Genomic DNA, 18,822 nt, shown 5'->3' with positions numbered 1-18,822 from the left:
CTTGACAGGGACTAATTACCAAACAAACGTCTGAAAAGGAAGAGGGAACAGTCAGCCTGTTAACAAGACTTAACCAGGCCATTCATTATATTTACACAGCGGACATTTTTCTCTGAAGTCACGCTCAGGACAGGAAGACTGAAATGCTGTTATAATGGTGTACTACATTTCACCAGTTTGTGATTTATCACCAACTAACAGACAATTGATAGTGAAAATCTTAATGGACATTGAGCCTTATTTCAAGTAAAAAACAACATTAGCTAAAAAAGACCAGTAGAGACAGTCATTCACGGTCATGCTAGTGTTAGCATTCAACCACTTCCTTGCAAATATTGTGTGAGCTAGGAATTTACATCTTTGCTAATATATAGTCTAGCAGTACCAAACGGTAACATTAGCTTAGTCCTTTTTAAGTCACTTTAACTAACGCTAATATTATCTAATAAGTGGCTGAGGCAAATATTAGCTGTTGTCGGTAGCTAGTTGGTTATCAAATATGTTCTTTTAACTTGAAATATGGCAACATGTCCCTCCAGATTTTAACTGTTGGCTGTTGAGAAGTGGTGGAATAATGATTTGTCATTCACGGTCATGCTAGTGCTAGCATTCAACCACTTCCAAGTAAGTATTACGCTAGCTAAGAATTTCCACTTTTCTATGATAGTGTAGCACAACGAAATGTAATATTAGCTTTGTCACTTTATAGCTACCGCTAATATTATCTAATAGGCTACGTGTCTGAGACTAATATTAGCTGTTGTCGGTAGCTAATTGCTTATCAAATATGTTCTTTTAACTTGAAATATGGCAAAATGGTCCACCAGATTTTAACTGTTGGTTGTTGAGAAGTGGTGAAATAATGATTTGTCATTAACGCTCATGCTAGCGCTAGCATTCAACCACTTCCTAGCCTTTATTAGGCAAGCTAGGAATTGACATCTTTGCTAATATTTAGTCTAGCACTATCAAATAGTAATATTGGCTTAGTCCTTTTTAAGCTAACGCTAATACTATCTAAAAAGTGGCTGAGGCTAACGTTTGCTGTTGTAGTAGCTAGTTGGTTATCAAATATGCTCTTTTAACTTGAATGAACTTTTAACATGTCCCTCCAGATTTTTACTGTCGGTTGTTCAGAAGTGGTGAAATAATGATTTGTCAGATTCTGAACATTTATACAACTAACAACCTAGAATCCAGTGTTTAAACATTATAACAGAATTTGAGCGTCCAAACCTGAGTTTGGGGGAGAATGTCCACTGTGGTCAATTTTGTACTAGAAAACAGTACAGGACAGGGATCACTTGGTGTGTTTTAAGTTTGCTGTAGCTTTCTATACAAGAGATCCTTTGCTGTGTGTCAGTCAATCAGTAATTTTTCCAAAATGTCTTCCAGTGGCGGTTACTGGCTAATGTAATTGACACAGGAAAAGCTTTTTCTAAGCTCCTCTGAATGTATTCACTCCAAAAATACTCAAATTATGCTCCATGTTGACCCAAAAAGATGTAATTTGTTGCTGTTTTAACACACAGTGACTTAATGAGCTCTGTCACTGCTACCTGCCTTGTAAACTTGTATAAACATGTTGTCATATTTAATTCTATATATTTCTCAATCTTGTTAATGATATTCTCGTGTCTAAAATATTCTTGTATTATTTGTTGAAAGCTAGAGCACAATTCTGTGTTAATTTGGAGTGAGTTGTGTTTTGTTAAATGTGGAATGCTCTGTGGTAATAATTTATGCTTATCCTGAATACTTTGCTCTAGTTTGATCACAAACAGTTTCATATCCTGTCTGCTTGATGCACAAACCAGGTCGTCATCTGCTGTACGCATACTGAAAAGGTAATAGGAAAGCCACATATCGGTCACCATTTTGCTCACTTAAATGTTAGGCACAGAAAGCTATAATGCAAAAGACAGTAGCCTATATTTTGAAGAATGTAGATCCTTTGCGACCTTTATAGGAAATGATTTGTACTCAGAACTTCCGATGCTGCCCAAAAACCGTACTGATATATGGAACAGAAAATAACCAAAACATGTATTTTGAAATACTTTTCTATCCAGCGTGTTGAGAGGAGTGGACCATCCGAATGTTATTTCCTCTTGCATCTGATGTCAGGTGTAAATTATGCACAGAATAAGTCGGGTGTGCATCATACTTTCTCAATTAAAGGCATCTTACATTCACTTCACTTGTCCAACCAAAACATTAAAAGTGAGCATATGAAATAGCAAAATTATCCTGCTGAGCTAAAGAAATACAACTGAATCGATGTGCCCCATAAGTACACACTTAATTGGGAAGGCCTTCACCATCCCTGGCTTCACTCAATGGGCCATATGTATACAATAATCCAGCAACTGGTATTGCCAGAGGCACAAATGGGAGATGCATAACAACACTGCCAGGACAGTTAACACACCCAGAATAAGAACTGTTTTATCTGTTGTATTTTAAATCATGTATCTGATACCTGTTCTGGCTGACTAACTTCTAGTCTGTTGGCAACAAGTCTTTCAATTCTCAACCTACACACACAGCACTAAGATGGTGACAGTGAGTAAAGAATCCATAGCTTATGTCTTTAAAACTGCAGTGAAAATTGATAAGGGATGCTTTCACAGCTGTTTATAAATGGTTCAAAAAACCTGGATTTTCATATTATTGCACCTAATAGCTGTAGACAAATACACAGGTACTCAGCAGATCATCCTGTGCACAGTATGAAGAGCCATACATGATAACAGTACAACCTATGATACAGCAAAGCCAGATGCATTCTTTTATATTCACATGAAGCACATTTAGAGTCACTAGCACATTTAGAAATACAGGTTTTCCTCAGTCACAATTTAAACTCAACCACCTCATCAATAGTGTGCATTTAAGGTATTAACCATACCTGGACTTGTAATCCAGAGATATTTATCTATTGGTAGAAATAGATGCAATCTGTGCTGCAGTCAGTGTAATTCAAACTGAGACAAGCTTTTAACCTAACCAGGTCTAATGATCACATTTGGCTTTATACGGTTTTCTCTGCTCGTAATGCCAGCAATACCATCAGTGACAAATGACACAGACATACTGTAATATGTGTTGTTACTGAGCCGACATTAACTCTTTTAAGTGTGTGAAGCAATGTATAAAATGTGCCTCAGTACACATCGATGCTTCCAGCTTGCTGAATGTAACATATCCTCTCCCTCCTGCATGGCTTTCACGACTATTCAAATAACTTTGTTGTTTTTATTCTGTGTCACTTTGTTGAACGGTCATATTACTGTGGGCTCTGATGTCTTTTCTACTCACGCTGCAAGGAGGCCTCAGCTTTTCATTTTAGAACAGCTGTGAGGTTTTTAAAAGCTCAATATTGATTCTTAGTATCTCTTTTTGCAGTTTCTGTTTTTGCTGAAAAATGAATAAAACAATATTTAAACTATTTCATGACCTGACGTATTCTGCTGTTTTGGGGTTATGGCACTTCAGATGAACATGTTGCTGGGATTAGTTATTAAAGGGTATTTAAGACATAATTAATATTTGTTTTTGATCATCAGAAACGGGCAGAAAGCAAAAAGAATTTCAATAAAAACAATTTATACCAAATTAATCCCTGTTGAAGCTTGAGTTTTAAAGCTTATAGACTTAAAACTTATAGACTTCCTTCTTGTCTCTTTTTGTAAGAGTGTATTAAAAGTGGGGCTAGTCTCAAGCGTTATTTTTGGGTCACTACACTGCTTAGTAACTTGTTGAAAATTTGGATGTAGGGCCACTACACAGATTATCATCTGTTTGGTCCACAGGATCTGCCTTAAGTCCCTTATAATTCATGGCACTATTTTTATTTGGTAATCTAACTCTGTGGAAATGTAATGCAAATACTTTTTGGCAAGGTTACAGTTATACAATGATTTTCAAACTAGAGGTTTGATGTTCAAAGAAAAAACAGAGCTCTGATGCCATCTACTGTTTAGCTTGTTATTTCATGATCCTGCTGTTCTCTTTTGTAGTGTGTTTTCCTTTGGCTTATTTTACACAAACAAAAACAGCAAGTGGGCAACTATATATAGTTTTTTTTAAAAAGCGGTCTCATTTCCTAATGTGTGAAGCTGATATTCCTTCATCCTTTCAACCTTTAAACATAACCAGCTGAATAATATGGTTTTAAAACTCTCAAACAACAGACAAACATCAAAATATCATCATAACAACTTGCAGAAATGGTAAACATAAAAACGTTTCTAATTTAACGACAAGATCGCTTTAAAATCACATACACTCAGAATTAGATCACTATTTTTAAGCAATACAGTACAGTAATTACGGCTGACGGGTCTCTCTTCATAACTCTTGCGCATGCAGAAGTCTTTACGGTAACCAAGAAGGAAATCCCAACATGTGATTGGTGGAGCGGTCAAGCTCTTCTACAGCGCGTGAGAGTGCCCTCTCCTCACCAACACTTTACTGCGTCTGTGGCTGCCGTCAAGGGACAAACCAGGAGGTCAAGCAACAGCAAATAAATCCAGGAGAAAAATGCTTTATAAACAGTAATCTGTCCAACAGAAGTAACCGCGTAATTGAGATATTCAAGAGCAGGTGAGTCGAGCCGTTATTCTGTAGAAAATTGAAAGTGTATGTCATCTAAGAACTTATCGTTTCAGTGCCAAGAATTAGCAAGCAGGGGGGTCTGAATGAATGACAGCATGGAAGTCATCAGGCTAAAAACTTCCGTGTTGGAGCACTGTATCAGTTTAACAGACATTTGAAACACTGGGACTGTGTGGGATTTTCTGTCGCTGAAACAGGTGCTCAGATAACGACATAGCTTGGTCTGTTTTAGTCCCAAGCTAGCCAAAATGTTAGCTTGTAGCAGTTGTTAGCTGCGTTCTGTTTATGGCTGTGCACAGTATAAGAATGCTAGGCTAAGAAATTAGCTTACTACTGGAGCGAGTTACAGTTACAAGATTTTTTTGACATGTCCATCTGATTTTTCTGTGTAAACGTAGTTGGTATATGTTCACACTCAGCAGTTAAATTCCTCCTCTCTAACTCCATCTCCCAAAAGAAGATGGATATACATATAGTGATGGGTAAACATCTCCCTCATTTTATTACATCTTAACAATGACAACATAAATATATACTATATACTGTGGTTATTTCCACTGTTTTAGCGTTGTTTAATGATATACACAAGTAGCGCAGCAGCAAATATTCCACAGGTTGTCCAGCAAACAATCAGTTTACATGATGTAACTCAATAACAGGTTTTGCATGTATATCTAACTGCCTTACCGATTTATTTAGTGATTGGCGACTGTGTCTAATGAAGAAACAAGATGGACAAGTCTTTGTTTGTCAGAGGTTTTAGAAAATAAAAACACCTGTCACTTAGGAACTTAAGCCACACCTAGCTGCTTCTCAACTATGATAAATGTCTGTTTGTCAATTTGCAACAACATTAAAATACTAATACTGTGTAATACAATTTAAAATACCTAACCTTTGTACCAGTGTACTCTGATCCTGGTCAAATTCACCTCCGAGACCATAAAAGTCGATGCATGAAAGCGTGTGTGTCTCTGTGGGTGTGGTTGTGTGAGTGGGTGTGATTGATTCCTTTCTAAACAGAGGATGCATATACAAGCGAGCTCTGGCTTTCTGCTTTCCGGAGTGAAACCTTTTCTTATTACATTCTGCCTACTTACACAGACACTGTCATTGTTTTTCAAGGCTACTTCCAACCCAGTAATGCAAGATTTGATAGTCTGTCTAGACTATGCGGTGTCTCATGATTGCCTCATTTGTTGAGACTTACAAAATCATAATTTACCTGTGTGAGATACGTGAAGGGACAGGACCAATTTAATCTGCCACTGAGTGATATATTATCACAGCAGAGACCATTAAACCTATAGTTTATCCAGTCAGGTTCAGTTCTTATATCGGTCAAATTCCAGCCTTTGCAAATTACTATATTTTTGCTGAGTTAAGCACAAAGAATTCCAAAAACATTAGCTATTTGCGTGCCAAGAATTACCGTCCAGAAACGTTTCTGTATGTTACCAGTGTAGCCTACAGCTTGTGCATTCTCACTAATTGTTTCATAAGTGTTTCAAAGCTGGCTCAGAAGCCATAATGAGCCAGCTTACCTTACCTTTGCTACTTGGCAGACACAAACATTTGATGTTTGATGTACTAACCTCATCAGGTGTTCTGGCTTTAAATGCTCCAGAAACAGGTGAGGCATAGAAGTAGATCAGGAAATATTCTTGTGTAGTGTACAACACAAGACAGGAAGTCAAGGAGGCTACATCAAAGCCGTTTCCTCTCTGAATATCAGAGCATTAAAATGTCTGCTGACTGCTGGTGCTGCTTAAACAGTCTGTCACTTTGGCCCTGGATTTAACGCTGCTTTCTAGGCAGTGTTTCCTGGATGTGAAGTATGAAGCCAAGACTCTGCCATCTGGCTATGCTTGTAATTTCTTTCATCAGATATTTTAGGCAAAGAGGGGGGCACATGATCAGACCACAGAGCTTCCTCTTAATCTGTTCTTTAACAAGTAAAGGCTAATGGGAAATTACATTCCTTATGTTGTCTCGTGTTTTTGTGTGGGTTATTATTTCTTTGATTACATGGACGGACAAGCAAACACAGTGAGGTGAGGGTTGGCAGAGAGGAAAACATTGACAGCACAGAGGAGTGCTGTTTGTCACATGAACTGGCCCACTGTTGTTCTTTTGCCACCTGAGCTCAGTTGCATGTTTCCACGTGCCATGAATCATTCTGTTTATTCTGTGTAATTGATCCATATGTTTATATAATATATCGAAGATAAGACATTACGTATTATTTTAATGTAGCTGACTGCAGCTGAATTTAGTTCCTCATGTATCTTGTATTGAGAAGGACTACTTCTTTTAGAGGTCTGCTGGCCTCACGCAGACTCTAAACAAGAAACCAAAATAGACACTGTGTGCGATAATGCTCACGTTGCAGACTGTTTCCCACATAACTTGCTTACAGGTCCAGTTGCATTTCCTCTTGGTCAGTGACATGAAAGAGGTCCAAAAGGAACTTGGGAAAACTGAATATAAACATGAGAGAATTGTTTGAATTGAGAAAGAGAGAAAATATTTGAGATTCATCTTCTTAAGGTTGGCGTTTCTCTTTTTGTAACACTGGGATTCTTGGGCAATAACTTCAACGGTTAAAGGACAGGATAGCATAATATCTGTGTTGCAATTTAAAGTAGTTCTTCCTGCCTATTGGTTCTGCGATTTTGTTGAGAAGGCAGTATTCACTTTGTGGTTTAGTGGGATGACCTTTTGCTAAAATACATGATCAAGAATTAACGCAAACCGCTCCTTATTTTGTACAACTTTGGTTTATCAGAGATTTGACTGGCCTCTTTCCTGCAATTGCCACAACACAGCATCACACATTAGAGCAGTGAATCAGGGGTCACATGCATGACATAGCTCTTACAATGAAGATACTATTCACGGCGGCCAACAGCAGCTGAAAGTAGGGTAGGCTCCCATATGCAAAGTGAGTTCGCAGCAAGGGTTGTTGTTGGAAAGTCTGCCATCAAAACTGTTGTGTATTTATTTAAGATGTTGTCTCAGGTGCCACTCGCGAGTCTTGCTTCCAGCCTGTGATACACGCTCCCATCTTTCCTATCTGTCTGCTGATGTCACTATGGTTTAGCTTGTCCTCTGTCTTCATGTGGGGCTCATTGCAAAAGGGATTAGGACAATCTTTCAAAGCTTTTTCACAGATCACACACTTAATCACTTCTGTCCACATCCAGATTAATGATGACTAGTCCCTGCTGTCAGCATCTGTAATCCTGGAGCGTGGGGCTGTCCATGCTCATCATGTGCGTTCATGGGCTTCAGTGATTGAGTGTGTGTCAGTAGACTAAAGATGCCATATGTCCAAAGGGTGGCACTAATGAATCGTTTCACAACTGAAGAATGGATTCCCGTAGTCTTTGAATTTTTGTGGGGAGCTGACTGCAGGAGACGGAATAAATACTTTCTAGTGTTATGACTGACACTCATGTACTTCATGCAATTTAGCCCTACTTAGATCTACTAGTAATATTCAGCATCCCAGACAGCCACTTACCTTAACCAACATTTGCAACTTACTCCAAGCAGGGAGGTGAAAATAAACAATCATGTCTCTGAAAAAAACGTGGTTATTTTTGTCATCTTTTTATCTCTATCATTCCCACAGCTTTCCCCCAGTGGACCCATTCGACCACTGACCGTCCACCATGTTGTCCAGGCTGAGAACCACCTGGTCCCTGAGGCCCTGCGTCTCTGTTTGCAGATGGGCACACACCAAAGAGAAGGGCAAGCCCCTCATGCTCAACCCTCGCACCAACAAAGTGAGTGGCTTACTGACCCCGTGCGTCTGTGTCAGCATTAAAAGAGACACAGTGGTTAAACAGATGGCAGCTTTATTAACATGTGCTTCAGCGTGTCAGCCCATTTGTGCTGGATCCATGCCAGTTATGCCATGTTTTTAAGTAGGCTAATTGGCATTAGCTGTGTGTATGCGGGTGGAAAATAACGTCAGAATGTCAGTTTTTCTCTGGTGGGGATAAATTCACACTAAGACGCATAATGCCAATCACTGCTAGAGGATGCACAATGTAATGAAATTATATTTTTTAATGTAAAATTACATCCCCTTTTCCTTTTCTGACTGTTATGAATATTTAGTTTTTGCTTTTGAGTCCCTATATCCAGGTGTTTTCCCATCATACCCTTCTTTGTCCTCCATCCCTCGTCAATATTTCTTTAATCGCTGGATAAGAATGGCAGAGAGCTGATGTGTTGTTGTCTGACATTACAGATTTGTAAAACATCTGCTCTTTTTATTCCTTCTCACTCCTTTTTTAAAAGATGCATAAAGCCTGCTGTAAAGCACTTTGAACTGCCTTATTTTTAAAAGGTACAAACATACAAATAAACTTGCCGTGCACTATTAGCCACACCCAACAGTAGTGTCACTTCTCCATACTGCAGCAAGTAGGGTCAAAAGAGCAAATAACATTTCTTCAGCTGATGCAAGTGGCACTGTAATCAATGTCAATACAATGTGTAGCATTGTATATTTGTATTATATTGTTTGGTGGGAAAAAAACTAAATAATCATTTCCTATTGAATAGTCTGAGAATTCAAACCTTTATTTGTCAGAAGTTGGTTCTGTACATGTTCACATTTTAAACACATATTTTCCACCCTTGGCGACTCAGTCTGTGATTGATTATTTGGCTGGTGAGAGTCTCTTGTTTGGCTTCACCAACTACTGTAGGTTACAAATGACATTTGTAACTTGAAGCTTTAAGCTGCATGAAGGGACATGATCTCGCTTTGTGCTAAACTTAGCCTAGACTGCACATGCTACACTAAATATAGATATTTTAACCTACAGTTAAAGTGAACTGGTCACAGGCCAGCAGCTGAAAGAAATAATGTACGTACAGTCAGGAACTACTGGCCTCGTTCATCATTGTGTTCATTTTGTCTTATGGGTCTAGTTTACAAACTCATTGTTAAAAGATGTTGAGAAGTAGGCAACAGGCTTAAAAGGCTCTTCTTCTGTGGGCAGTAGGGCTGTCTGGTTGTACTTTATATTCAGATGGCATTAAAGTCTTGAATTGTATCTTAAATCTTTAAACACTTCAAACTGCATGAAACAAGACAAACTGCAGCATTCTGGCTACTCATGGTGGCTCGCATCGGCAGACTGCATCGTCATCATGACTCGCATGACTGATCATACGTCAGCAGTGAAGTCGCTGCTGAAACACTTTGTTTATTATATTACACTGTCAGCAAGGTTAAGTCATAAAATGTAAATATTTTTTGTAGGATGATGCTTTATGTAAAGGGCTGTGATCTCAAGCTTCACCCTACCTCATTTTTTGTGTTGGGTATCCAAAACAAATTTGACCCTTGGTAACTGAAAACAAATTAAGTTTTTGGAGGTAACATTTGTTAGGATGCATGATCTATCCAAGGCAAATTAAAGCTCCTGTGAGGAGTTTTTTGCTGGTTATGAAACAGGCTGAAATTAATTCTGATTACTCTCTATGAGCTACAAAAGCAAACCAGACCATCAGCGACAAGATTGATTATTTCTATGTTGTTATTTTTAATGCCTGAAACTGCTGGTGGGGGGGTAGGTGTCAGACGAAGCGATTAACTGCACGCTGCCTTTGTTCACATTTTCCAGGGCAGAAATTTAAAGTGAGTGATACATGTGACTGTTAAAGAAAGCAGGATGAGATTTTGTTAAAAATCACCTCTTAAGCATGTACAGGACCAAATCAGCAAAGAGGTAAGAGGTACAGCTTTGTCCACAGGGGGCGCCAAACTCAATGCAAACCAAACGCTCCTCACAGCAGCTTTAATTAATACACTGTAAATGATGAACTATAAAATGATCAAGTAAACAAACGATTTCATGTTCAATTATTGTGTAGCACTTTTGCTTTTAAAAGACATTTAACAGTTCAAACCATGTCAATAGTATGATTCCTTTATTAAGAAAGTGTTTTAATCACATGGACAAATCAGTAGATACAGATAAAAACTATAAACACAAACATAAAAAATATGAGCATTTCAGGATGTGCATAATTTAACATTTTGAAAATTAGCAAATTTATTTAGACCTGTGTGAACGCTTAAACTGTAGACTTCAGGTAAAAAGAGAGAAAGAGAAATCATAGTATAGTAGAGGTTTGCTCTGTGTCTCTATATGTTTAGAGGAACTGAGCACTAGAGCAGAGTGAAGTGAAATGCTCCATCAGCATGACTCAGCATATTGCCAGGGGAGCCCCCAGCATTCATCACTCTCACAAAATAATCAGCCCCTTTCCCAGCCCCAGACGTTATAGCTTCCATAAGCTACGACCATAAGTCATTCAGAGTGTGGCTGGTTTCAAACATACAGGCCTGCATACACACTCGCATGCACTGCAGGAACATGACGTCACTTTGTACCCCTCCTCTTCATCCTCTTCTCTGTACATTGGGTGTTTCTACCCAGAGTCCTCTTCATTGGCTTCTTTAAGGAAACTCCCCTCTCGTACTTTTCTTCTTTTCTCCATCGGCAAAATACCTTTCATCTGCTCTCTCCCCTTCCCTTCTCCTGTGAAGAGTCAGGAGGTCAACCTCTGCTGCAATGTGCCCTCTGGTGACAAAACTCAATCACAGTATGCAAGTCTAAAAAATGTGCACACCATACTTTTTTTACCCTTCCAGGCAGTCTGTAAGAATATAATACATCATGAGACTTCAGGGTGAAATTATTTAACATTTTTATGTTGTTTTGTCACCGTTGCTTTATTCCTTTCCTCAGCAGCCTTTGTGTTTTATAAGGGAGGCTTTACTCTACGGCCATTATAAAACAAAGACTGCATTTCACTGATAAGTTGTGATTAGTCATTTCCTGTAGGCTGTGCATGTATCAAATACCTTAATCAAATAAAGGGAAATATGTTCTTTGGACAGCAGCCTTGATTTGAACTCTCTAACAATCAGTAGTTGTCACAAGTTGTATATCTGCAACTTCCTACTCACTCCCATGTGTTGTATTATGTGTTTGTCTCCAGGGCATGGCCTTCTCTCTACCGGAGCGACAGATTTTGGGGATACACGGTCTGTTGCCTCCCAAAGTGGAGACTCAGGACATTCAGGCCATGCGCTTTCAGAACAATCTCAAGAAGCTGACTGATCCCTTAGAGAAGTAAGGGCATGTTTCTCTTAAAATAGTGGGAAGTATAACTACAGTTTGATCTTTGTGTTGCTTTTAAGCATGCAATATTTGTCATGCAGTGTCTCAGATTTTTCCTCCTTCTTCGTACAGGTATGTCTACTTGATGGGCATCCAGGAAAGGAATGAAAGGCTTTTCTACAGAGTGCTGATGGAGGATATAGAGGAATTGATGCCAATTGTTTACACTCCCACTGTAGGCCTGGCCTGCACACAGTATGGACACATCTTTAGAAGACCAAAGTAAGAATGCTGTCGCTATTTCATGGAAGATCAGATCTTACCAGGATTGATAAAGTAGTGAACTATGATGTTGTTTCTTTCCCCAGAGGCTTGTTCATCTCCATTCGGGATAGAGGGCACGTCCGTTCCATTCTGGACAACTGGCCAGAGACTGATGTTGCAGTGAGTACCTGAAAATCTAACCAAAGTAGCACATTTGAGGAAATATCCACAGTATATTACGGTGTGACTGCTAGTTGTAAATGATGCTGTTAGTCTTGGGAAGTCTTGTAAATTGATTCAGTACATTTTCTAGACTCTCGGCTGAGGCCTAGTTTAGTATTGCATGCAGTTGTGTGTTTGTTAAATCAAATCAATGTTTCGCTCAATCCTCTCTCTCTCTTTCTGCAGGCAGTAGTAGTGACTGATGGAGAGCGTATTTTAGGATTAGGAGACCTGGGCGTTTATGGAATGGGAATCCCTGTCGGAAAACTCTGTCTGTACACTGCCTGTGCCGGCATTCGACCTGAGAAGTGTCTGCCTGTGGCGATTGATGTTGGCACAGACAATGAGGTAGGAAGGTTTAGTGTCTACATACTGTATGTGTGCACGTGCTTTAGGAAACCACATCATCCTTCATGCGTTTGTTCTTGCCCTTCAATCAGACTCTCCTCAAGGACCCGCTGTACATGGGCCTGTACCAGAAGCGAGATCGCTCTCAGGCCTACGACGATCTGATTGATGAGTTCATGGAAGCTGTGGTGGAAAAGTACGGGCAGGACACACTGATCCAATTTGAGGACTTTGGGAACCACAACGCCTTCCGCTTCCTCAGGAGATACAGGGAGAAGTACTGCACCTTCAACGATGACATCCAAGGTTTACACACTACCATTAATAAAGCACCTTTGTCATAATGACAGTTTACATATTCAGTTAAAATCAACAATTACATTAACCCACGTAGTCTTTCTTGAAGAACAACTCTAGTAGCTTTTTTTGGGTCCGCCCTTCTCTCCCCATTGACCCTCTTTTTAACTGTTTAATCGTGCAGTTTTCTCAGATTTATTTTCCTCTTTTCAGCCAGCTGTTGGTCTCTTTTCAATACAACATAAAATGAAATTGCAGAACCTTGACACAAATCCATTACAGTGAACATGTAATGACCTTTAAGTCCCATCACTGTGGCAAGGTAATGCAATTGTAAGCAGGGATCATTTTGAAAATGTCTCTCTGGTGTGTTCAAGGAACAACTCACAGCTGTGATTTGAGGTTGCTGTGACTTCAAGGCAGGCCCCATATATAGGGATGAATATAGATATATATGTTTAATATGTATGACCGCGACTTTATTGTTTAGTTTTGTCTTCTTCCACTTGTTCCCAGGCACTGCGGCTGTAGCCCTTGCTGGTTTGTTAGCAGCTCAGAGAGCCGTTTGCAAACCCATCACTGAACACAGAGTGCTTTTCCTGGGAGCTGGAGAGGTAAGAGAAAAAAATGGTGGTTTGTTTTTTGTTTTCTCACCATTTAGGAAAGTGTAATATCCCATATAACTAAAAAGAAAATATGCCTCTTTGTAAGAGCCATTCTGCCCCCTACTGACCAGAAGGGGTTTAGTTAAGTTGCACTGTGTAATAACTTTGAGTGTTTAACTTCTTGAGGTTATTTTCTCTTTAGGCTGCTCTTGGTATCGCCAGTCTGATCGTCATGTCCATGATGGAGGCAGGGATGTCTCAAGCTGAGGCCAATAAAAAGATCTGGATGTACGATAAATACGGCTTGTTAGTGAAGGTTAGTGTGTGTGTGTTTGTGTGTGACATCAACAACCAAAGCTTACATTGTATGTCTGTCTGGACAGGAAGCCAGACAGACTGTATAATCAGTGAAAACTGGTTTAACTTTCTTTGTATTGATTTACTGATGGCATTAATGTAATATTTGTGACTCCAGGGCAGGCCGCAGGAAACAGACACCAACCAGGAGGCATTTGTCCATGACAGTCCAGGGAATGTACAGAGCTTCCTCGATGCTGTCAACACCATCAAACCCACAGCTATTATCGGTAAAGTACCTTTTGTTTTTGTACAACTGTGAAAACATACAGTTTGGAATATGCTTTTTTTTGTTTGAAGCATTGTTAAAAAAGAAAGAGAAACTTAGAAAAATATAAACTTCTTTCCTTCTTCCAGGCGTGGCAGGAGCCGGACGTCTGTTCACCCACGATGTCATCAAGGCCATGGGAACCCTGAACGAACGACCAATCATCTTTGCCCTCAGTAACCCGACCACTAAAGCAGAGTGCACAGCAGAGGACGCCTACACCCTCACTGATGTACACACTTCCTCTCATTTGTTTCTCTTTCAACTATTTCTGAGAGCGGCATAAGGAGTTACTGCTGTGTTACTCCACTCTAAGTGTGTTTGTATTTCTGTTTTTTTCCCATCAGCCTTTGTGTTTTTGTTTTACAGGGTAGATGTCTTTTTGCCAGTGGCAGTCCATTCGGTCCGGTGACTCTGAGTGATGGCCGTGTCTTCACTCCTGGACAAGGGAACAATGCTTACATCTTCCCAGGTGAAAAAATAATAATAGAAGAAAAGAAAATGAATAGTCATTTTAAATAAAATAATAATAAGAAAATATTTATATAGATATAGACCAGAGCTTAGCGTTTGCACTATGGGGCTCATTAATGGATGATAAACAAAGAATAAATGCAGTCTGTTATAATAAAACACATGCTTTATGTTCACTGCAGGTGTGGCCTTGGCTGTGATCTTGAGTGGAGTGAGACACATCAGTGACACAGTCTTCTTAGAGGCTGCCAAGGTCTGAAGTCCTCACTAAGTATCCCTCTGTCTATGTGTACTTTACACTTGCTGAAGTGTATCTTTACCCGCCCTCACCCCATCTTGCACTCCTCTTGCTGCCATGTATGCTGTGTCTGCTCATTTAAACCCTCTTTAACCCTTTGATGTCTCCTGTTCCCTCTCTTTCTAGAATCTTCCATAACAACTGATAGATGGCGAGCTTTTAAAGGCTGATCCTGCTTTGCACTTTCTCCATTTGTCTTCTTTCCTTTTTCTCTCGGCCACATTTGACTTAAAAGCTGTGTTCTATAGAATTAATACTAAAAGATCCTTTCTTGCTCACACTCTTTGTTCAGTGTTGCAATGTTTTGCATGAAGTAGACACTATACTACACTAACTTTATAACATTTTGGTTATATGAGTAGTTGTGGTTTGTTTTTGATCTATTTTTTTTCTTATATCTTCTTATTTTTTCTTATTTTTAAAGCATATATTACATTTATGACTTCACACCAGTGTATATGGTATATAACCGATAAAAATGATGTAGGTAAATAATTGTAGTAATCTTTGAATTTCTGTTTTTGGACCCTGTAAGTTCATGGTAAGACTAAACGTGTTTTTTAATCCTTCCAGACCCTTTCAGAGCACCTGACCGACAAAGATCTTGAAGAAGGCAGACTCTATCCTCCTCTCTCCAACATCAGAGAGGTCTCTGTCCAGATGGCTGTCAAGGCAAGTCTCCTCCTACAACTTTGGCTGAATGTTTTGGCTACTGACAAACCTGTTGATATTAGTCCAAACCTTCACTCTCCCAGCCTAAATGTATCATTAAGTTAGTTGTAACCTGTCAAGACATAATCATGTTACATACAACATTGTCCCCAGACGGATTTCATAGTAGCTGTACAGTTTGGCCATTTTAACTTCCATTGCTGTTTTTCTGCCTCTCAGTATAAGTGAATCCTAATGTTTCTCTTGTTTGCTACAGGTGGTGGAGTTTGTCTATGCTAAAGGCATGGCGTTCCGTTACCCTGAGCCTCTGGACAAGGACGGCTTTGTGCGTGCTACTGTATGGAACACCAGCTATGACTCCCTCCTACCTGACACCTACGACTGGCCGGATGTCAGCTTCAGCCCCAAGACTAAATAGAAGTAGAACAGACGCCTCTGTGCTCCATTTCACAACGTCACTCTTCCTTTGTTTTCCACTTAACTCTTCATCACAGATCTTTTGAGATTATCACAGCTATCTTATTACAAACATCTGCTTCTGAAAAACAGTAGTAGAAGCCCTCTTCTGCTGTCACGTTACTGCATTTGCATCAAAGCAGTCGCAGTCTCATCAGATCTGTGAAATAGAAGGAGTGGCCTTTGAAATGGAAATGGTCATTTTCACTTCCATCTCTAGATCACCTCTGCATCACATGTAAACCTGAACAGCACCCGGAGGGCCACCTGGTGGTGGAAAAAAGGCAGTGTGGATAGCTGCTGTCATTTTTTAAACCTTGTGATACATCTTAAATATCTATACTCTGTTTTAAAAAGAATATAGCAAAAAAAAATTGAGAAGTGTAATGCAGTCAATGACCAGCTCTAAGTGATGGTCGTAGACTCTAGCAAGTGCAAACCAAGACACCAAACTAGCATAAGATGCTCTGTGAATTAGATTTTGCCTTAAAGTAAACCAGATACTGTGCCACTGCTCAAGGTTAACATTTTTAGAAGACAGCAGAAATTGCTTTATGATCTGTTTGTGTTTATATTATATTCATATTTGGAGTCATAAATAACCTGGGAATATGTTACCATTTTCTACGAAAGGCCATGTTCAACACTATTAACTTTGTTACTGATATAAGAAGATCATCACTCCATATTTAATGCAATTATAACTGAATAGAGTTTTGTTTTATACACTCCTAATGCTCTGTTAGCCTTTTGTTACTTTTTAACATGAAGTATGGACATTGCCTTTTTTCACATCAGATGGTTCTCTGGTGGTGTCACTGATCAAGCCAATGCCCGGTGTGAGACATATGGTTAAAGACTTTTTAACCTGTGCTTAAATCGGGCTACATTGGTTATCAGTGAAGGTTTAGTGAAGCAGAGGGTTTAAGCACTTGGCCATTATGTTGAAACTAGGAGAGAAGGAAAAAAACGATGTTACTCAGGGGAGAAATGGAGTGAATATTTGAAGGAAAGACCTAAAAAATAATACGATTTTATGAAGGGAAATGAAATTTATTTATTTTTAAAAAAACTTGGGAGACTAATGTTCACTCCATTGTTGTTGTTTTTTTCACATTGTGTTTAGTTCTCTTAGTTAGGTATTCAGATATTTTGGCATCATGCTGTATATTACATAGAAAACACTCAACACTCCTTTTATGAGTTCTGGAAAGAAGAATCCATCCCTAAAAATGAACCCTTTGCTCAAGTGTGACAGACAAATTGAATCTAAACAATACCCTAAATATTTAAGGGAAAATGATAACCTTTAAGTTCGACTTAAACTATATTTTGTTAAATGTACATGTTCTTTTGTGGAAAGTGAGACTGTCTGCTGAAAGAGTATTTATAAAGTTGTACTAAGGACATCCATGTGTGTGTTTCAAGGTTGGTGTGTGGGGTTCGTCCCTTAGAACATATGAAACAGGAATTAACTTCCAGGCTTGGTTAATTTTCTCTTTTCTGATCTACCCTGATTATTATAAGTAATGGAGTCACACAGTCACTTTATCATATATATATATATATATATATATATATATATAACAGTAAGGTAAAGATATGCCTATATTTTGAGATGGAAATTTAGGCAAGGCAAGTGCCTTTCACTTCCTTTAACAAGTGAAGTGCTGTTTAGAACACAAACAAGACTTCAATAATAATCAGCCAACATAAAAAATACTTGTAGATAATATTTTTCAACCAATAGGGGACACAAATAAACTATTTGAAGTTATAAAAATATGTAATTGGCATAAAATGTTGATAACCAAAAAGCCTATGTGGAAAAGGTCCCAAACATCGTGATATTTGGACCTTTTAAAAGGGTTTTCATCTGCGGCTCTTTCATGTTCATGATCAATTACTGTTTGATCATCACAATTAATGCAGATCGTCTTCATTGCCATAACATTTCTCAAAGTAATCTATCCTGTTAACTATAGTCCAGTTATTTTTTCATAATATTTCACATCTTTGTCATTTTGATGTAGTGTACTGTCAAGACCCCAAAGACCTCCCAGCTAAAAAATTATCAGAAAAATTAAGAAATAACATAACCATGTTATAGTATTGTCTTCCATGCTTTCATCAAGGGCATTAGCAGTATCACACACTAGTTCAAATAATTAAGATATTTTTAAATGCTAGGTCACTGCGTGAATTGTAATTTCAGGATATTGTATTAGGACCTTTATCCACCTGCATAGAAGTGCCTGCTCTGTGTTCAGTGTCTATTCATAACCACTTCATGTTCCAAAGTGTAGACCTCTCAGCACGTTGCAGGAAGAGCTGAGAAACAACTCAACAGCACTGTGTTTGTTTAGTGTCAAATGATGTAACTGTGTAGTTTTCAATTTGCAGCTTCAGGTTGTGACCACTCATTTCATATTTGTCAAGGCAAAGGTATCTACTTATACATTTTAAAAGAGTTTAATTTAAAAAGAAACAGTTTAACCCCATTAGGTGTTGGCTCGTGTGTCTTTCCAGTTGTTGTTACTTACTGTTATCATCCTGTATATGGTTTTACTGTGACATGTGACTCTTGTTGTCCCCATAAGAAAAGTTTACTTCATATTTTATTAAAGTGTGCTTTCATGTATTGTAGTTCTATGTCCTTCCAGTCTGTATTTCTGGAGTTTATTTTTGTTACACAGTAATATTGCCTTAGCATTTTTACAGAGCAGCATGTGTTGCTGCTTTATAGAACGTGCTGGTAAAAATGAAGAATAAAAACCGTTTTATACT

The 18,822-nt window shown here is 38.7% G+C and overlaps 1 protein-coding gene across 1 annotated transcript; it reads left to right on the top strand.

Moving 5' to 3' along the window:
• The first annotated feature begins 4,484 nt into the window (after positions 1–4,484).
• me2 (malic enzyme 2, NAD(+)-dependent, mitochondrial) lies at positions 4,485–18,818 on the top strand. The gene is made up of 15 exons (XM_069683435.1): positions 4,485–4,608; positions 8,258–8,411; positions 11,653–11,786; positions 11,907–12,056; positions 12,143–12,218; positions 12,447–12,608; positions 12,701–12,914; positions 13,422–13,519; positions 13,713–13,826; positions 13,986–14,097; positions 14,225–14,367; positions 14,505–14,607; positions 14,792–14,862; positions 15,481–15,579; positions 15,836–18,818. The coding sequence occupies exons 2-15, from the start codon at positions 8,298–8,300 to the stop codon at positions 15,995–15,997; spliced, it is 1,752 nt and encodes a 583-aa protein (XP_069539536.1). The 5' UTR covers positions 4,485–4,608; positions 8,258–8,297; the 3' UTR covers positions 15,998–18,818.
• Positions 18,819–18,822: the final 4 nt, after the last annotated feature.

The sequence above is a fragment of the Semicossyphus pulcher genome, unplaced genomic scaffold (genome assembly GCF_022749685.1).
Source record: "Semicossyphus pulcher isolate SPU_LCO1_2020_fin unplaced genomic scaffold, fSemPul1.0.p SCAF_6, whole genome shotgun sequence".
Lineage (NCBI taxonomy): Eukaryota > Metazoa > Chordata > Actinopteri > Labriformes > Labridae > Semicossyphus > Semicossyphus pulcher.
This window is presented reverse-complemented; position numbering and strand designations above follow the sequence as displayed.